Consider the following 21970-nt stretch of genomic DNA (forward strand, 5'->3'; position numbering starts at 1 on the left):
TTCACCATGCGCAAGAAAAAACATTGCTCCAGGACTATATCCATATCACATTCCTTATACAAGGGCTCACTGGGAGCCATGAGGGCCAGCAGCAGCAGCAGCCAGAACAGCATTAAGACGTACTTTCTGCATGATGTGGTTGACCCAGGGTGACGTGCAGTTGCTGAGGTCGGGGCCTTGGGGATCCCAGTAGCCCAAATGGGCCATGCAGACGTACGTGGCCACGCCTGCAAAGACAAGCAAAGAAAACTGGGTAAGACAGCCCTGACATCCACCGGGAGACATGAAGACTCTTAAGGTGCCTGGGGTTCACTAAGCATCTTGTGTTAGGAGTGTTTGCCTGTGTAAGGATGAGCAAATGGATTATTAAAGTATCATCTATTTGTCATGTGAGCTAATTGATAATAATGGTAGAATTTGTCCTGAGGAATACTGTGCATGTTGTGAGAATTTGAGGGTTCCACTAGAGCGCGCACACATAAACTCAGATCACATACGTAAAAAAAAATCATATAAATAATATATTATTTCATGAAAAATCGATTATCTGATACATGAACAGTCAATGCAATGTAAAGTAAAACTTCCACCCACACCAACTATTTTGACAATCTTTTGCCACTGTGGCAATGAAACATGGAGTAGCTGTCTGTAACAGTGGTCCCCATCTGCTTGGTTTTCCCCATCCCAGCTATACAATGCCCTTACATTTCATTTGCATATTACATCTTATGTCCACATAGTATTAGCTCCCGAGGACGGGCACAACTGTTACTTCAAATGGACACAGGACACTGGAGCCAGTAGTCATATGCACATGGATATATAGGGTTCACATGCAGTTGATAAAATATGCCTTGTTGTTTGTATATAGACACACTACAGGTAAAACTGTATTACTGCAAACACATACACACATACACACATAAACAGAACAAAGTTTTAACACATACATCACACCAGTGACACATCTAGCCTCCTTACCCAGTGTCCCTACAGGGCATGGCTGCTTAGCCGTCTGTCCTTGCTGTGTCCGGGGCCATGATATGTCGGCGGTCAACCTCGGGCTGCAGAAGTCCTGCGGCGGCAGAGCAGGGGGTTGTGGGACTGCCGGAGGGACCTGTACTGGCGGGGATCGTCCAGGTTTCTGATTGGTATCAGGGATCTGGTTGGTATCAGATGAGGAACCCCCCGGAGGAACCTGGATGGGCTGACGGACTGTCGTAGTTGTTCGGTAACGCTGGCCAGGGGAGGTGGTGAGGAGAGGCCGCGGGGTGGTGTAGTAGGGAGGAAAACGTGTGGTGGTAGCTCGGCTGGTAGATGAAGATGAGGAACCTGCACCACCACCACCACCACCACCAGCAGCAGCAGCAGCTCCACCTCCTCCTCCTGCTCCTCCTCCTCCTCCTCGGTTAGGGGGCATCATAGGAGGTGGACGATAATCTAACAAGAAGGAAGAGACGGTTTAAATTTGCAAAAAAACAAACAAATACAAAACTTTAGCTCTTAAATAAGGAGCAAACTGCCTGGATGTGTGCAGCTGTGCTGAGTCCTGGATGCCTGGACAAGAGTTCAAAGTTAATTCCCAGAATGAAAAAGTTGAAAGAACAGTGATCAAGCAAGCCATCTGCATTAAGTACCGAGTGATGCGAGCACGGATAAATAATATAGTGACAGACGCAAACACATTTGCAGGCAATCATTTACACAGCACTAAACAGCTTTGACAGGGAGTAGCTCATGTTTCTGATGACTTCCCAATGTTACTGTTTCATCCCTTGTCAGTGCAGTCATATGCCAGATCTTTGTGGGGGTCATTTATCACTCTCAAGTACAGGGGCATGCTTCTAATCAGACAACAACAATTAGAGAAACAAAAAAACAAATAATTGCATTACTTAAATGAACAAATCTCCAACTCCAAGCCACACTAATGATTGGGTTTTTTCCCTGCACAGGATTAGCAGTCTCGCCTATGGGACTGGTTCACAGGAGTGGTTCTTGCTGCCTAACCTGGCAGAAGAAACATTCTTTGAGTGTCATGCATGATTCATAACACCATGACATCACGAGAGGCAGGGAGGCTACTTAAAGGCATATGGCACACTCTTTTATTGTCAATATTTCATTATAAAAAGGCTCAATTATTCAGTCCAGGCCCTGTTTAGGAGATGGAAATAAAGAATGAATGGATGGGATGATGGAAGGAGAGAAGAAGAGAGGGATACAAGCATGCGTTTGTGAAGTGTTAGCGCCCTCTTGTATTACCAGTGTTTCTCACTCAGGCTGCTTTTAAGGCACACATGGTACAAATCAATATTGCAGCAATGAAAGTTGGGTAAAAAGGAAATTGTTAGTTACAGCCTTTCCCATCACTCCCATCATTACTTTAGAATTATTTCATTGTAATTACGTGTAATACTGTACACAAGTGACGCAGCCCATTTTCTAAATCTGTATCTCACAAAGCACAGAACAGCTTTATCTGTCACACCTAGTGGTTAAGAGTGAATTGTACTTAAGAACCTTTTTAGAAAATTGTAATCACAAACATCTGGGTATTAAATTTGAACCACCACAAGAGATTCTACTTATGCTGTCGCACCTGACTCTTTTATGTTCAACAGAAATGTTAAAAACAGTTTGCGGCACACTCTGCTTGTTAAAATAGGCTTCATCTTGCTATTGAAAAAGCAATAACTATTGCTATTGGATTTCCTTAAAGGCAAGCATACAGAGATGTAAACACACAAACACAACCTTCCTAGATTGCCAAATGATTTTTATAACTTCACAACAAGCTACTCCATCAACAGATCTATCTTTGATTTGTAATCTTTTGACATTTAGTCACTGGTGGAAAATATTTTAACTTACTGTAAGACCTGAACCTGGCTGCACTTGCCTCAGAAGGTTTCCATCCTCAGCTTTAAACCTGTGTGCAATACATCAACATCATGCTACATGATTCCTGGTTAATGAAGTCCACCGAGCTCTCAAAACTCAGCGGCCTGTTTGTTGAAAGCTGTGGTAGTAAAGAAATGAACACTCCTTATGCAGTCGCAAGCCTGCCCCCATTTTATGATGTACAGCAAAAAATGGAAAGCAAAAGCATTCGTGTTTCTCTGTCTAAGGAGTTGCCGTGCCTTAGGCCATAACGTGTGCTGCACAGTGTGGTCACTGACACTGGGGCTGTAAGTGGAGTAACATAACATCAAGTTTTGTAGCAAGTTTTCAGTTAATCAGTCAACAATTCTTCATCTGAAGCGGGTAGACTTCTGTGAGGTCTGATTCAGGATGTGCATAAAATTAGTCTCTACTTTTGTTTTTGGTAAATGGTGTCTGTTTTTTGATGTTTGTTCCTTAAGGGGTGATGAAGGGTATGTGAGTGGAGAATGAATTCTGAGTGTGTGGGTGGCAGTAAAAGAGTGGGTGTTTATATTATTGACTGTGAACTGCAGTCATTCCTTCTTGTGGAATTTAAGTTTAATTAAAGACACCGTACTCTTTCCATAGTTCTTCTTTCTGTCTGTCTGTCTGGATGACTGACAGCCATGTAACCCCCCCCTCCCTGTAAGTTCTGTTCTCTTCCTCCGCTACTCAGTGGAGTGTTTCCGTACCTAAACTGTGCTGCTCCCCGTTCCTGAATCACTGCCGCCCTGCCTCATGCATTCTCCACGGAACATTGCCATCAATCATGCGTGGCAGCAGAGGCCTAGGGACTAGCTGTCAATCTACGTGTGTGTGAGTGTGTGTATTTATGAAGCAGTGACTGAGTATGTGTGTGCCTATCTGGACTCAAACGGGAAGCTCCATTAGGGGTTCTGCCACAACAATAGAAGAGTAATGGTTTGTGTGTGCGTGTGTGTGTGTCTGAGGTTCATGTCTGCTGTCATTTGAGTACAGGGCAGAAAACACAACGGCTGGCAGCTTGGGGTGAGGTAACACGAAAGTCTGCAAGCAAGCAAGAGGCCACAGCACTTCACTACCCATGACTCTCCTCGTTCCTCTGCAGTTCTCTCTTGATATTTTTCATCAGATTCTATCGCTCACATATAACTTTAGACACACATTTCTACTCTACAGATCCAGACTCGACAAATTCCACATTTCCCAATACGTACCCTCCTCTGAGTCTGTATTCTGCAGCATTTTATATAAAAAGATAGGTAGGTTGTAATGTGATAAACTCATCACTTGCATCACTCACGATGCTGTGAAACAGGCTGCAGGGAACTAGAGAAACATGACATAACAGGTTCATGAAACATTTATAGAGAGAAGGCTAGAGGTTTTACTCACAGGGACTGACATATCTGCCTGCGTTTAAGCTTAGAAAACCTTGAGTAAATGCCTTATGACAACTTCATGATGTCAGCCAACCTAAACATTGTGCTCTTTGCCAAAGCGGATACCACAATAACGAGAAAAAAAAGCATGGTTACAAATGCTGTACAAGCTGATTTCTCTCTGATGGGTGACCTGTTATAAAACAGGGGAACATCAATTGTCACTTACTAGCATCTGTGTGGATAACTCTGATACTGTTAAGTAGGTATTTAGATTTTGTCAAGTCAAACTGCATTGTTGCCAACTGCTCAGCGATCAATCCCACACATGTTAAGAGTATCCAGGAAGCAGGTGCAGTCATGCACAATCAGAATGGCAACAATTGGAGCTTTTCAGGAAACATATGGTGGCATGACTGAGAATTTATCCCTTTTATCTGCTGTGCTTGAGAGTTTTCATTAACTACTCTATTACAAAGCAGTGTGAAGGGCTTGAAAACGATTCTGCAGTAAATGCAATTTTTTCAGTATCAATTATATATCACAAAATGACAAATGAATGTAAAACTATCAAATCATTGGGCAGTGAAATAGGCACAGCCTTTCAAGGTGCAGAACAGAATTCTCAAGAATGTAACAATTATCTCGCAAGAAGTATTTATAATAATATATGTTTGCAAAACAATAACACGATATGATCCTATCACAGCATAATTGTACAACAAAGCAGATAAACAGAAAGAGCGAATAATTGCCCAGACCTAATTTTATTCAAATCTGCTGGGCAAACTTCATCTGATGAAGAAGCTTGTTTGAAACGATTGAAAGCAGCAGCTCAGCTAATTCAGGCTGTTGGGAGATAATTTTGTTATCTGCCACTTCCCATTCAAGAATAAACAATCTCAGCTTTTAAGCTAAAACACATAAGGAGTCTGACTACACACTTGAATGTGTACAGAAATGTACACATTCATGTCAGCAGGCCAACTATTCTATTCTTCTCTATTCTATTTGTTTTCCTGACCGGTAGCGAGCCCAGGGGGAAGGTGAGACAATGGCAGGCTGGCAGTAAACTTGTTCCTGGAGTTGTCATCTGTCACCACACTGGAGGGGCCGAAGAGATGCTGTCAGTCAGCTAGGGATGCTAGCACACGAGCATCTCACATGCAGGAAGACAGCATTGTGTGTGTGTGTGTGGCAAATGTTTTTCTATGTGGGTTAGACTGCCTGTCTCTGCCTGTACTCTGTTGCCGTGAATGCTCTTGTTGACTTCTCACTTGGTAAACAGAGGGATCGTAAATCCACAACACAAAAGGTAGAAGGCAGAGGGGGAGAGAAATGGAAAAACAAACTTCCACTGCACTGGCAACTTTCCCACAAAAATACAAAAAAATAGCAGTAAGAGAGAAGAAGAGTGAAGCATTTGAACTGAGACAGAAGTTTCACAAAACTGAGATTAAGTGTCTGTTACACTTGTTAATATGCAAGATGATTACTTCTTGACTTAGCTTAAAAAGTTACTGCACACACACACACACACACACACACACACACACACACACACACACACACACACACACGCTGTCCTGAAGAGTAGGGAGGGATGGATCCAGAGGGGTAACAGCAAAATGATAATCTGACTGGAGGGCGCAGAGCTTTCTAGGCTGGATAGTAGCACACTGAATAGGGCTGCATACTGCGATAACGCACTACCCCTATGGCTGGAGAGCACACACACTCACACAAAAACTCACACACTCACTTGTACAGGCACTTGCTTTTTTACTTAGTTGTGCACTGGGCAAAACACACACACAGGCAAACACACACACTCACGTATGGGCGATGCCATACACACACAGAGCTTGTGGCGAGTGGCTCAAGCCTGCTGATAAGACAGAATGGAACACTTCAAAGCAGTGATACTTTAAGATAAAAAAACAACCTCAACTAATAGAGCCTCCCTCAAAATGGCTGCCAGGCACCAGCGCATTTCAAGACTAAAAAGTTTCACATACGGGCACATCGTTGCTCAGCCCTGTGCAGGCTTTCCAGTTGCATAATCATGTCAACTCTCTGCTGAGGTCAGAGGCACCTGCAGCAAGTTTGACAATTACATGCTGCTTTCTTAATCAGAGGGGAAGTTCCCTTGTTCAAAGCAAAAAGAAAAAAAAAAGCTACAGGGACAGGCCAAATTTCTGTTTTTGTTTTGTGTTTAATAATGTAAGGAATTAATACTATTTTTTAAAAGTGCATGTGGCTTTTTCCTGTACAGGATATGAAATGAGTTCATGTTAGATCTGTGGGGACAACTAGAGGGCATTCAGTAAAATCCTCTTAATGCGATTTTAGAGCCGCAGCCTCCAGCAACTGAACCTGTGGCTATTCAATATTATGTCCTATCATTTATAATTTAACATCTTTGTTTTTTACCTGTGAATTTTACACGTAGTGATTGACAAATTTATAAGGTAGGAGGAAAGGAGAAGATCCTCAATACAACTGCAGCAGACTGACAAATAACACATACTTTAACAGTGCCAGAAAAATTGAAAACAAAATCAAAAATACAATACAGCTATGTCATGCTCTGCTTGCTGCTCTGATTCATATTTACTTCCTGCAAGGCTGTGGGTTTCCCTTCCACCCTATTGTCCTGGCCAGGCCTGCTTAATTTGGCATCTGCTGTTTGGCAGAGGAGAAGTGGTGCTCAGGCCAAATGCACGCAGAGGGCCTGGCTGGGGCTATCCAATCGATAAGGACACACTGCAGGTAAGGAACAGGTGCGGCAGACTCACTGATGCAGAGCTTGGTCTCTGCAGGGACAAGCATGTCGCAAACTATTAGGGAGACAGGGAGATAGGCAGGCAGGGAGGGAGGTGAAAGAGGTGAAAGGTGCAGGTGGTGAAGACAAATAAGAGGGAGTGTGTGAGAGCAGACTAACATGTGAACACTATGCATTTATAATGCTCTGTATAGTAATATTTACTATGGTATTATGGGCAGTGGTTTAAAAAGACTAAATATATGTAAAAAAACAGACACACAAACAACAACAACTAAGATATTTCTATTTAGTTTTTTTTTTTAAAGTAAGGCTATAACATAACAAAGGGTTTCCCCTTGTAACACACTAAGTAAACCTGGCTTCATGTTGACAATGCTGTATTATCTCAAGTGGTGTCTAAAGGACCTAACACACAGAACACAGTGATATGTGACATACTCCCACATACACACACACAGTTTGGTGTGACAAAAATGTGCAGGGTTAGTCTAATCAGTGATCTGGTGAGAGAGGGGCTCCACTTCAACCATTAACTCTTGTTATTCTCTCCACTTTAGCTTGTTTCCATGATTTCCTGCATGACTTAGCCCTGCTGCTTGATTGCAATCTGGTGACGAGGAGAGGAGAGGAGAGGAGAGGAGAGGAGAGGAGAGGAGAGGAGAGGAGAGGAGAAGAGAGGAGAGGAGAGGAGAGGAGAAAAGGGGCTGTAAGGGAGTAAAGACAATAGATACTCCATGCTTGACTTCCTGAGGAAATGAAACTCTGTGATTCAAGCCATTAAGAGTTCAAAGGTGAACCTGTAAATTTCCGTAACTGTACAGAGTGGCAAGCAAAGGTCAGCTCTCTATAAGTGTGTATCTAAGAGATTAAAATAGAATTCAAGTGTTTGATTGCTCTAATGAAGATTGGCAATGTTGCCTTTGAGACTAAACTGTTTGCCTGTGGTGACGGATAGTTTTTTAGGATTGTATTTTTAAAAGTTAAAATCGCTGTTACGATGATCCAATACATCTGTGCAGCATTGTTATAACATCTATGAAACAATGGGTGTATTTTGTATTTTTGTGTACATATTCTTTTTATTTTGTAGAATATCTCAATATCTCATGTCATCACTTCAAACTAATTTGAGCTTGAGACCTGAAGTTGATCACCATGTTAAAGGCACAGTACTAGAAAGAGAAAAAAAATGTACTTTTAAATGTGTGAGAACACGAAAAAACAGACAGAATGGTAGGAGAGAGAGAGAGAGAGAGAGAGAGAGAGAGAGAAATGATGAGTAAAACAAAGAAATGAAAGGCGCATATACGGGTTTCAGTTTTATCCCTGTTTGCCCCTCCCATCCTGACGATGCAGATAACATGAATAATTTTGCGACTTTGTTGGGAAAACTTTCTAAAGTGTGGCAAGGCAGACTGGAGGTGATAAATTATTCAAATGTTTCATCGGAGCCATGCCGCTTGCGTAGGGCAAGCCTCTATAATATGCATGTAAGAAGACATGATGAAACAACTCCATAAACAGTAGAGAGCGAGAGAGTGTTTGGGGATTGTGGGCTGGGAGAAAGGGATGATGCAGAGACAAGTGACTTTGACTCTGACTTTATATAGGCATTCACACACCAGGCCCTCTATAATACATACATCTAAGTACAATCCATGAAATGGCACTGTGTGATGTGGGAAAGGGTTGAGAGCAGGAAAAAAGGAGGGCAGATTAGGCGGGAGATAAGGACAACAGAGAGGAAAACACTGAAATCTATGAGAAGCAAAGAGGAAATATTGAGATTCCTGCCATTGTATGTGTTTGTGTGAGAGACAGGGAGAGAAAGAATGGGGATTTAACAGACAAAGAAAGAAGCAACACAAACAGACACGGAAAACAATAAATGTAGAAGAGGCAGTTCACTTTCTTGTTAAGTACCAAGGGAGAAAGAATATGCATTTCAAAAAGATGATTTTCTGCTGCTTGCTGCATCAATGGTGTGATGAATACATGGGAGAAAGCCTTATATTATCTGTTTGCCCAAGGTGAACTAAACCTGCTTTATTTATTTCTTCACTGTGATGTTTAAATTCTAATGCTGAAACCTCTTGTGATACACAGGCCTGTGTTGGACAAGACACTTACAGACCAGACCAAACCAGACCAGTCGATCCCAACTAAAAATAGATGCTGGAGAAAGACGTATAAAACAATGACTTTAACATGGACTGTTCATAAGCAACACTAGGGAATAAATGTCAGTTTCATTATGGGTTACGGTTAGTGTTACCTTACAGCTGCAGTGGTGCATTTCAGCTAATTGAAAGGGCATTAAGTAGCTAGTTTTTAATTATTTCTCCCTTTTACGTTAGTATTGTCCATCCTAATGATCGTATTACACAATGTTTCTACTCTTTTTAAATGGGGTTAGGAAAACAGACTGAATTTGATTTGGGCTAATGTGTTTGACGGAAATACAAAAACACAAAAACACAGACTTTAAGCTAAGTACATCCTCATTCTAATAATAAATGAGTACTTCTACGTGTGTTCATTGTTCCAGTTTCAAGACTTCCAGAGTAAAAACTGTGTTAACCCTCACGTGTCTGCTCTTAAACCAAAGCAAGTGTTTCAGAGTGAACTCTACGAAACCATCCGCTTTTGTTATCCGGCATAACAGACACAACATCGGCGCTCTCTGCATCGTACCCCAATTACACTCAGTCCTCAGTGGCCTACCTCATCCTCCTCTAAGACCATGGCCCATTTCCTGTCTCATTTTATATCTTAAGAAGTCCACATGAGCTGAAACAAAAACAACATGTGCATTAAGCTACACGTCATAATGAGTGGAAACCCTCAGAATGGCCCCTTTCCTTGCTCTGTTTCCTGAATGGACTAACCAAAGGAAATTGCACAATCCTGTATATGCTCAATTTATTAACGGAGAAACTAAATAGGAAGTAATCTTTGAATTCATTTGAGTTACTCATTAGGTGTGTCAAGAGCTAACAAAATAAAACTTCAATGAATTGACTAGTCTCCTCATTTTCAGATGAATGAGCAAACCATGCAGTTAAGGTAGTTAATTTATTCCTTGTCTTCATTGAGTGAGAGAGCGAAGCCAGGAAGAGAGTGAAAGAGCAGAGCTGCATTGATTGTATGTATTTATCTCCCGCTGGTCAGCAGTCTGGCCTGTTGCTGTGCACTGGAGGTCATTCTCCACATTGAATCCCCATTGATCTCCTCTTTAGAGCCTCCTGAGACACCCCGAGCTACATTATGAGAGTGATCACACTCTCATGCATACACCAATAAACACACAGGCACACTTGTGAATAGGGAGCCACAAACTTATACTGTAAGTACATTAGCGCACAGGCATGCACATAATTATGCATGTGTAAACACACTTTTTACAGCATGGCCTTTTCACACACACAGACACACACACAGACACACACACAAATCGGTAGAAACCAAGTTTAATGCTGCCCCTCTCCATAATTTCTTGTACTGCGCCTCCTAACTGCATGTAAGAGCATGAGTTAATTCAGACATCATTTAATAAGACACGCAGCTAGACTGCCTTGACCACTCCATAGAAAGGTGCTGAAAGGCAATTACGCTGGGCAAATAGCCCTTCAGGCTCCAGAGGCCCAAGCCCTTCCATCCTGAGGAAAGAAGCAGGGGAGGGCGGACTCTACCCTCAGAGTCGAAAGAAGGTCAGATCAGGTTAGATGGCATTCTGAGCTCTGTCAAACAGAAACAGCACTAATATTTAAAACCTGTACTGTTGGTTGATATAAATCAGTCAACTGGATTCCTGACCTTCTCTGCCAGGGGGTGAAAATAGGTAAGACACTCCTCCACTTTAACCTTTGTTTGACCAGAGGGTCACATCAACAAAATGCCTGCTCCCACCTATTCACAGTGGTAATTAATCATGAAAAGATTTTTGACATCGAACAAACACACATTGATTTTTGCTACAAATAAAGCCCCTCAAATTGTATCTTGTCATTGCATTTGCTGTTACTGTGAACACTGAAATCGCTCCACATTCTGCAGAGAAGAAATGGATGAAAAATCATCAGTGTTTTCTTGTGTTGTAGCACTGACATTGGCAGGTTTTGGTCAGTTTTTTGTATCACTGGGTGAAAGGTGAAAACAAACACAGGTCAAAGTGTCTCCAAAATGTCCTCCTAAACGGATGTCTAGCATGGAAGCTTTAATGGTTTCTTCTTCCTCCTCCAGACACTCCATTCAGCAGGAAAGCATTATAATTTGTTAAGCAGCTGGGAAGTGAAGTGGTTCAGTACAGTAAAAGGCAAAAGGCATTTACAGTAAGGGGATGAAAGGCCCTGCATAGCACCATTGGTGATACTCCAGGCCAGGCTGCAGAAATACTCTGGAGTTCTGTCTGATTGCAGATGACTGATACAGATACCACCAGTGTGGTGGTTGAGGAACTGAACTCACAAGTGAAAAAAAATAAATAAAAAAATAAAAAATGACAGTACAGATGGTACTTTTCGTTTCCTTGCTCTTATTTCTTCAAATTAATTATTTGCGGAAGATTAGTGCCGGTAAGTATTCCTTATGTCACAACAACACAAAAAGCAAGATTAAAAAAAAAAAACACAAAAATCACACCACAGCCTGTCTGCTATATTTAGAGGGGAAACTTTTAAAATAAGCATCTCTCAGAAATAAAAACTGAAAATGAAGAAGAAAACATTATGAGGTGGAGTTGGACTTACCATTATTGCCAAAGTCCAGCGAGTACTTGACCACGTGGTAATTATTCCACACGTACAACAGGTTGTCTCGAGGGTTGTAATCCACTGCAGCTATGTACTGGTAGGAGTTTGGGAAGGGTATGTTAACTGTCATTTCCTTCCCCTTGTCAGTGTTGTACATATAGTCAATCTTGTTCCCCGTCCCTTCATTGTCATCATCCTCATACACGGTTTTGACGACGTACAAGACTCCGCAGATCAGAAAGGCATTAGAGGCTGAGCGCTTGTCGTAGCTGGTGTCCCAGGAGCCTTCGATGCGCAGGGTGTAGGGGTTGAGCTGGCTCACTACGATGCGCCCATTGTTCTGCTCTGTTGCATAAATTACCCACAGCCCATTCTCATCCACAGCTAGGTCGATGTCTGACTTGCCCCCCCAGCGGTACGGCGAAGTGTCATGGTAGTTGGCATTGGCGATGATGGCCTCACCGCTCTTTATGCGCGTACGCAGGTCAAACTTAACAATGTTGCGCGTGCGTTCCTTGTTGAAGAACAGAGCGCCGTCGTAGACCACAAAGCCAGTCCCGTCCACACGATGAGGCAGTTTGTAGGTGGTGGTGGGACGGCCTGCGATGAAGTCCTCTTTTGATGAGTACTCTGTCAGTGTGTCTGTACGATACGGCGTCCAGGGCATGTAGTAAATCTTCTCAGAAGCCTGCAGAGGGTCTTTGCACCATGCACCGGACTGGTGGTCAGACTCAAAGAGATGTTCACTTTGGTATACTCCCCGCAGAATGCCAGGGCACAGAAATACTGAGGGGTTAAAGACAACATTTTAACATGAGACACATGTTCCTGACAATGCATGTAAAACATGTTTAATGTTACACTTGTTTAACTTCAACTCAACCGCCACTGAATGCAGATGACACGATCGGGTTACTGTGTTGTGATTCGGATGTATAGTCACTGTCATTCTTAAGAACAGCAACAGTATGACTTCTATTCAACAGATAATACCCTGCTCACACAGCTAAGAGTTGAGGAGAAAATGGCACATTTTGTTCTACTTCCACCCTTTCCCTTTATTCCCAATTCTCCCTCCCTCCTCAGCTCCTCATTAGTCTCACAGCTCTTTCTTCCCTTACTCTCCCTTTTCTATTTCTGTCAAGAACAACCAACTGTAGAGGCGAGCACATCTTTTATTGTCTGCTGTTTTTGCAGTTGCTACACTAATTCTTTTCCCACTCCATGCTCAGTATTCCCATTTGGAACACCGGGGTCACATTTTATGAGGGATGTGGGAAACGCAGTAAATTATGGGAAGCCGGTGTCAAAGGAACTTTTTTGCAATTTAACTGGAATGCTGTCACACTGTAGATACACACAGATGTTATAGATGTGCACTGTGGTTTTTTTCCCCCCATTCTTCTGGATAATATAATTCCAGATCCCACGCGAATGCCTGGAAATATTGACTAAACTTTCATTGGCTATTCAAAAACAGATCATTTTCATATCGCAGGCAAACAGTTGAAATATTAAATGTCAATGTAATTCTGTGTTCAATGGCTCATTATAAAAATATGCTCAGCCTGTGGAGAGTTTGTTAAGTGACATTCTACACAATTCCATGGAACAATATGGGCCTCGAGTGTGCCTAATGAGAGCCAGTGTTTCTAAATTACCTCTATATGCTGAGATCAAGCTGTCTTAATATAGCAGCACTGACTTTGAAAGGGATGTCATGCTGCCATGAGGTACAAAGCGCTTCAGGCACTGGCATCAAAAAGTGACACCCAATCCCAGATTTTGAGCATGTGTGCATAAGCGTGAATGTAGGCGTGCTTGTTTCACAGACTTACCTTTTTGTTCTACTTCTGCATGAGCCATGGGCAAAAGATTTAAAGAGGAAAAAACAGAGAGAACAAGAGAGAGAAAAGGGAGAGAGACAAAAATAGATTAATGATGCAATAATAAGGAAATCATGATAATACAATCTCAGATCTCCATAATCTTCCTCATATTTCATCCTAACCTTGTGAGAGTGCCAGAATGCTCTCCATGTGTGATTGGTAATAACATTACATAAGCGTCTGAGGAGTCTTGTGCTGTAACAGGGAAGCTATCTGACAGCACCGCTTCTCACATATGTTGCACGCACATACGTACATATGGGGAGGACGGAGACACACGTCAAGCAGTCAAAGGAATCGGGCGAACTGAGAGCAAACACGCAGACATGCACAAACACAAACATACTCCACACTGGACTCTATGGCAATACAAAACGACCTGAGATAATAAGCTCTTTAATGTATGCTAATAGCAAGAGAGCAATGAAAACCAGAAAATTGATTTGATTACTGGGATTGCATTTCAGCAGACCAGCCAAAACTGCCACGGTAAAATGCTTTCTGATGCACAGTGGGAGAGCTAATGCTTTGTCTACCTCACGTACGTCTGTGCGATTCTTTGTATAAATGTGCATCTGTGTGTGGAGGTGGGAGCATACAAAATGTACCAGTTTGCTTCAACCCCAACACCTATTTCTTGTCTATTATATTCAAAGCAAAGGCTTCTTGGTGTCGCCCTGCAATGAAATGTGCACACTTGCTCGAAACCTCTTAAACATATGAATTTCATTCCACCTTAGTCCCTTGGGGACTGAGTGGAATGTGAACACGGTAGAAACCTAATCCTGTAGGCAGTGCCCTTGTGTCTTTCAGGACCGTTAGAGACCTGCTGAATGGAACTAGTCCCCTGAGATGGGAGGGGAGGAGAGGAGAGGAGAGGAGAGGAGAGGAGAGGAGAGGAGAGGAGAGGAGAGGAGAGGAGAGGAGAGGAGAGGAGAGGAGAGGAGAGGAGAGGAGAGGAGAGGAGAGGAGAGGAGAGGAGAGGAGGCAGAACCCTTTAAGGAAAAACATCAGCAGGATCTTTTGGGTGTTTATATATAGCACACATGCACTACATATTGCACACTACATGCATAAATTCTTTAACACATTAAAGCAAAACCTCATCACCAACCAAGATAGCACAAGATATACACACAAACACGTGTGACACAGATACACAGACAAATGCACGTATACATACTCACTCACACCCCCGCACACACCCACGCACAAGCAACCATTAAATCCTAGGCTCATGAAAAATGCATGGTAACTTGTGCGGCTTAGCACAACTCCCGATAAATAAGCAATCTCAGGAAGAAGATCGTGTTAAACCTAAAACAAGTGTGTATATGCACGTGTGCACACGCGTTTGTGTGAGTGTACCATTACGAGTTAAGATATAAAACGGTTCACCACAAGGAAGCAACTCCCTTGTGCGAAAAAGATGGGGAAGAAAGCAGATTGTCTATGCAGTGCGATGAAACGACAGATATCGGTGCACAAAAGGCACACACACACTTGCACACATGGAAATAAGCAATACAAAGAGACACTTTGTGGTTGCAAAGACGGGGATTAATGACACCAAACAACATGGCCTTCACATTACCTGAGGCACTTACACAGCCTCCCAGACAGAGAGGAAAAACACACAGAGTTCAAGGTTGCCAGCAACTAATAGATTTCAAATGAAAAAGTGCGGCGGCAACAAGTATACCAAATGGCACACAAAATGTCAAACAAATGTCATTCAATTTGTACTGCTGCTCGCTCTTTCACTAGATTAATGGACGTTTCTGTTGGTGAGCTTATTGCAGATTTTTTTGGACTATATCTCTGTTTTAATCTCCAGGACGAGTGTAAGAAATGAAATAAATCATAGTCATACTTTAGGTTTGTTTTTTTTTTTTCCAGGACGCACAATTTAACAGAGTGAATATATATTCGAAAGGCATTTGTTGACACCTCAAGGTTTTGTCAAGGGTAGCTGCAGCATGCCAGATGATGCAAACGATGAGAATTCTTTTGTGCTGCTGCTAATTTATCCACCCAGTGTGTCTAAAAAGAGGAGAAAAATATATGGGCTTTGTCAGCACTGCAGGAAAATGTCCTTGTTTTTATGAAAGCGACAACAAGAAAGCATTTTCACTCTATTTTTTTTTTCTTATTCATAATTTGATTCTGCAGCAACATGTTTTTATCCGTCTTTGAGTGATCATTAGACTGCACTGTTGGGTTAGTTAGCTTTGCAGCTAGAGAACTAAAAAGCTCATTAATTCCCAGCAAGCATTTAAATGTATATGAAAAACCACAGCAAAGCAATAGCAGCATCTCATTATTGATTAATATCTGCAGTAGAATCTTCTCTGTAATCACATAAACAATTTTTTTTACCGTATGTGGGGGATCTCCCCCTTTCTATCTCTCTCTCTCTCACACACACACACAGATGCAGTGTTAACCTGACTACACTGTGTTGTAAAGATAATTAGCATTTTTATTGAAAACGTATGGTTTATTAAGGAGGTATTAAGTCTAGGAGGGAAGGCGGTGTGTGTTCTCACTAGTGTGTGTGTGTGTAATATGTGTGTGTGCATCAGTCGCAGGCACACGCGTGTGCACATTTCTGTAGACAACGAGTGGCGACAGCAGCCTCACCACTATTATCTCTGATCTCCAATCAACTCAGCGGGCTAAAGCCCAAGGTCATTTACGGACACAGACGTTTTTTTTCTTCTTTCTTTCTCCATTATTTCATCCATTCCCTTCCGTCCTCTCATCCTCACATGTCAGTCTGTCTCTCTCTGTCCCCTCTTTTTTGTCTCTCTCTTACCTCCTCTGTATCTCTACCACCCCTTTCCCCTCACCGCCTCCCAACCCAAACCCAAACCCTGTCCAGCACTCGCGCAGCGTCTTTTATCAGTTAATTCATTCTTTCTGTTCCTCGTCTGCTGGCCTCGTCTAACCTTTTTCTCTCTATCTCTGTTTCAGCTGTCGGTCTGCCGTCTCTCCTTCTGTCTCTTTGGTTCCTATCCCATCTCTCTCTTGCTCTCTCTGGGCAACAAAAATGCCTGCATATGGGCCTGCACAAACACATGTACTGCACATGAACATACAGTAGAGAGACACACACACACGCACAGAAGCAATTCTTAGCTGCAAGATATTGTTTCCACGACAACACACACATGCGTACAAACAGCTCTTCATGTCATCACGATGAAGTTATACTAAGGGTCCAATCTGACAGAAGTCTTTAATTGGGCAGACAAGAAGGTGATTTTATCTTTTAATTAGCTTTCCTACTGTGCCAAGTTCTATTGTCTAAAATAGACTGCATGGGTATTGCATAACATATCACTGGGTTTTATGATTAATACACTAAATGTGGTAGTAGGCTAATTGCTTCATAACAGCAGTTGGGAGAGTCAGGGTACTGTGCATGGAGATGAGGGAATAGATAGACATAATCCCAAGCGTGCCTGCCTGTTTTTTTTAATGGATGAACATGAATGAAACAATGCATATCATATATCCTATTCTGCAGCATATTCATAGAGATTAGTCTATCCATGTATGAGGGTCGCCTTGGAGAAGCAGTTTGTACAGCAGCGCTGCTAATGTATGGATATTTATAGTCTGCCTGCAGTGCTTATGAGCAAGTATACACAGGTGGCTAATTACTGCCAAAGCTAGCTGGCTAGTTTGGCACACGACTGCCACACACTCACACCACAGAGAGCCAGAGAAGAGGAAGAACTTGATTGCAGCTTTGGAAATCAGCCAAAAGCCTGCAGTTGAGTGAGGAGAGATGAGGAGATGTGAAGGTAAAGTCAAAGCCAAAAAAATCTGAAGGGGAGGGGAGACAGAGGAGCAGAATTTCCCCGAAAACTGACCTGTACATAATTTAATTACCTGTTTTACAAGCCACTTTGTGAATAGTTTAAAGTATCTATGTAGCTGTAAACACTGCTCGTCTAGTTGAACGACTCAAGGAAAGTACACCCGGAGTGTAAAGTAGTGTCTCTTTGGCTCTTCCTTTTTTTCCATGCAGTCACTTTGTCATTAGCAACACCTGGCCTCAGAGGTGACTGCCAGGGTTCAGGTGTTTACACTCAACAAACAGGCACCACCAGTGGGCTTAATGTCGAGGGAGACCCGCTTTATGAGTTATGGGTGTCCCTTGGTGTTTAGTTGTTGGAGCACACCTAAGCTTACCCTGCCTTCAACCGTAAATATAATGATTTATTCAAGTAGCAGCTTGTGAGCATTTTGGTAATGTGACAGTTTGAGTGCACTATCATATATTTTGGAAAACAAGTCCCTTGATTTACAGCAGCGTTTTGGAGATACTGCGCCGCTTAATGTCTTACAGAATGTATCTTCTACAACGACGCTGCAGACAGCATTGATTTGCTGTGTCAGTGTGATCGTTGACAGCTGAATCTCCAGCCTGAATGTCAGAGAACAGGAGCAGCACGTTCAAAGGTGCAGACATTATTACGCCTTTCAAAGAAATTGATTTCATGAATATTTGAAGAATGCAATATGAGGGATCTTCGAAGGGTCGCGCCACGTAAAGCTTAAGGAACTCACTGACAAAATGATGTGAAGAGTTGTGTTGTGGCACCTGAGGACTTATTTCACCCTTTATACAACAGATTTTTCTCCGTTAAACATTTCTCGTGGCTAAACACACCCAAAGGAACCAGGCTGTGTGTGCCTCAGCACTACCTGATCCAGCCTCAACACTTCAGTCAGTACACAGCAGATGCTCATGTACTGTCAAAAGCTGTGTCTCTCTCTCTCTCTCTCTCTCTGTGCAATCCTCTCCCGCTCCTTCACTGTATTTTTCTGCAATGCTTCATCTCTCTCACTATGTTCCTCCCCCTGTTAGCTGAGCTCTCTGATGACTTTGGTTTCAGATGCTGTCTATTTTTTGCGGCTAGAAACGTTACCCTGACTGACCCACTGTTTATCAGATCAGCATGCAACTCGTCTCCCTCTGCACTCAGCTAAGCCAGTGTTCTTTGTAGTGACAAATCTATGAAATTAGTGGTGCTGTACTTTTCAAGCAGGCACGGAGCTGTATTGAAGATAAAAAGAGAACATGCAGACGAGTCTATATCTGAATGGGACAAGGAAAAATAAATCTACACTGACTGCTACACACTCTTTTATGAAGCCTGCGTGTGTGAGTGCGTGCTTGGTGGGGGCATTAAGCAGGTATCAGGTTGTGTTTCCATCTGCTCCAGAGAGGGCTCTGATAGTCCTATTATTTAATCTGCTGGTCATTCTAGACGCCAGGCAAGAGCCGTTTAGCCAGACATAATTGAATGCTTCAGTGTGGGAGATCACCTTGGCCGTCTGTGTGGACCGTTGTGCCAAGGCTGAAGACAACGTTAGATAAAGACTCAAAATGTGTCTGGGAGGAGTCGTGCACAAAAACCTGCTGTTCAATCAACTTGTTTTTTTGTTATTTTATAAATAAATACTAATAACATTCATGACATTTCAGTTTTTACAAAAATAATTGTTGTCTTCATTTGTATGGGATTTTTTTCCCTCTGTAACTATGGAGGAAAAAAAACTTCTAATTACATGAATATGAAAAGTCTTCTGACTTTTCTGACTTTAGAGAATGGAAGGAAGGAAGGAAGGAATGTATGATGAAGGAAAAAAATCTGTGAAAAACATGTCATATATTCTCATCTGCTTGGAACCTGTGTTAAGTTTTGCTCCAACATAAATGATAGTGGGACTACGGTACTATTGAGAGAGTCATACTGTCATACTGCACCATCTTCTACTCAGTTCAGGCAATCATTTCAGGGTCATTTTTTTGTTGCAAGTGTGCTGTCTATGTGGACATGCAACAAATTAGTGAGTACACACAAAGCTGTACATACAGCCAGAATAAAAATAATAGAATTTGTCACATGGACCCTAGTGGACCCTTGTGTATTTACAGATTACATTACAGATGACATTATTGGGTCCTTTCTCATTGCATTTTGAGTGTAGTGTTTTTCTGAATGGAGCCTTAAGCTTTTAAATAACCTTTTTTACCTGTTCATCTGTTCTGGTAAGGTTTTGTACTCTGTCGTGTGCCAAATATCAAACAGAAACTGCCAGTGGTAAAAAATAAATTTTAATGTCTGTTGCAATCTTAGAGAAACTAGTGGGAGGCAACAGTGGGAGAATCACAAGAGCAGTTTTTTTTCCTAAAACAGACCTACAAGCTGCATTTTACCAAAGCTGGGATCCAGTGTAAAATAAACATCAAGGACAAAAATACGTCTTTAATCTGTCAAGTCTCCATGCTTATGCATTTATCATGGGTTGAGCTGTAACCTAGATTTTATTTTATTTATTTATTTTTTATTTATTTGTGGTGGGGGGGGGATTACTGGTTAAAAAGAAAAAAAAGAAGTTTCACAGTTGTAGGGATATTTTGCAAACATGTCCTGTGAATGTTTCACTCCAGTGACTACGACCTCCCAGTCCGTTACCACCTGGTCAAAGGTCAAACGACCATCTGTCATCATTTGAGCAGATCCTTCTTCCTCATCCTTCCTCCCTCGGATTTTCCCAGGGGTGGATGTCATTACGTTTGAGTTACAAACTTATTTTAGCAACACATTTCCAATGTTTTGGTTTTAAATTTGTTTGATAAGGCAGAATTATTCACAATCATAACACTTAAAATGAATTTGTGACTTTCCTTTACATCAGCACATAAGTAAAGATACAAAAATACTGAAATACTAAAAAACAAAAAGAGAGAGAGAGAGAGAGAGAGAGAGAGAGAGCACTTACTGTACGGGACGCACTCATACTGAACTTCCAGGTATTTGTATGTGCCAGGGCAAGGATCAGGGAAGACATCAGGGCCAGCAACCACTGCACACTGGGTACGGTTGTTACACCTGCAGAAAGAAGATGAATGAGTGAACCATGGAGAAGCTTCTGTGACATCATTCGTAGGTTTCCAAAGAACCATTCACCGCCCGCCTTAACTCCAAGTAGAGGCGAAGAGGTGGAGAATGAGGCCTGTGGAAAGTTACAGAAAAAGGCAGCTCGCATGGTGAGTCGCCACCGGCCTGTCACTCAGTGCTCACTCCTATAAGTGTGCCTAATTCTAAGTGCTAATATAACTCAAACAAGTGAGAGAAAATGGAAACTTATCATCAATAGAGACCAAATCCATCTTCTGTACCAGGCTGAAAGTCTATGGGGATTGACTTGCTTTTGGAGGTAGCCCCTAGAGGCTGCAGGGTGAATTGCAACTTTCGGTATATGAGCTTCATTTTTCAGCCCTGGAGGTTGCTGCTGGATTAGAAATAATTGCAACAGGAAATTCTCCTTAGACTGCACCTAGAGTCCTGCTAGTTAGATGTGTGAAATTAAAAATGACCAGTGCTCATAGTGATATATAATAATTGGCGCCCCAGGTAAAATTTAGAAATTGAATTACATCTATTGCAACAACCCTTCACAAAACTTCTCAAAACATATAAATTGCCAAAATTATTGTTTTAACTATTCTTTGGCTACAGCTACTCTAATTAAAACATATTTAACTCTACCACAGCCTGATCATGCAGTTCTCTGACACCAGCACAGCCCTCATGTAAGCAGGATTTACTGCAGGCCTGTCATATTATACTGCATTAGTTTTAGCAGGGGCCCAGGCAGTCTAAATCACAGTACACAGATCTTGACTTTATGTGATGTAATATACTGTGAGATGTATTCTATCCCCTGATATAGTTCAACACATTCACCCTGACACTCAAGAGTCATTTGTGTTTAAGGGCCCTTTATGTTGACAGTAGAACAGGCAATGCACCCTTACTGTTACACCTGGAGTGAACATTGCAGTAATGGAATCACTGAGTTCACTCATACACAAGGTGGCCCACAATGGATACTGAAGAGCGATAGCACAAGGACACTTCAGCGGTGTGTGCGTATACAGTGTGTGTGTTTGCATAGCAGCAAGAACAATATAAGACCTATGTCTTTAAGAGTATTTTGCCCTAGACTCTACTTAATTAATTCTAATTATCAGGGGGGGCCTTCTCCTCTGACACACAAAATGTAAGTATTTCTTTTATTAACACAGGTTATGTAAAGCAGCGCACTACACGGGCGTGAGTTTACGTAGGTGAGCGGCTGTAAAAAGACATTCACAACATTCATGTGTAAGCGTAATTAAACATGCCAAGGCCTCACTACCAAGGATGATTTGCAGTAGGACAACTG

The 21970-nt window shown here is 42.1% G+C and overlaps 1 protein-coding gene across 6 annotated transcripts in view; it reads right to left on the bottom strand.

Annotated features, from left to right (window-relative positions):
- Nucleotides 1–21970, bottom strand: part of adgrl3.1 (adhesion G protein-coupled receptor L3.1) — a 103990-nt gene that overhangs the window by 37839 nt on the left and 44181 nt on the right. For all 6 annotated transcript variants that reach the window (XM_028399772.1, XM_028399741.1, XM_028399765.1 and 3 more), the window contains exons 5-9: nucleotides 20522–20631; nucleotides 13667–13681; nucleotides 11826–12614; nucleotides 985–1443; nucleotides 124–227 (exon numbers count right to left, since the gene is read on the bottom strand). In XM_028399772.1, the coding sequence (XP_028255573.1) occupies nucleotides 124–227; nucleotides 985–1443; nucleotides 11826–12614; nucleotides 13667–13681; nucleotides 20522–20631 (1477 nt within the window). The remainder of the gene's footprint in view (nucleotides 1–123; nucleotides 228–984; nucleotides 1444–11825; nucleotides 12615–13666; nucleotides 13682–20521; nucleotides 20632–21970) is intronic.

This window comes from Parambassis ranga, chromosome 1 (genome assembly GCF_900634625.1).
Source record: "Parambassis ranga chromosome 1, fParRan2.1, whole genome shotgun sequence".
Lineage (NCBI taxonomy): Eukaryota > Metazoa > Chordata > Actinopteri > Ambassidae > Parambassis > Parambassis ranga.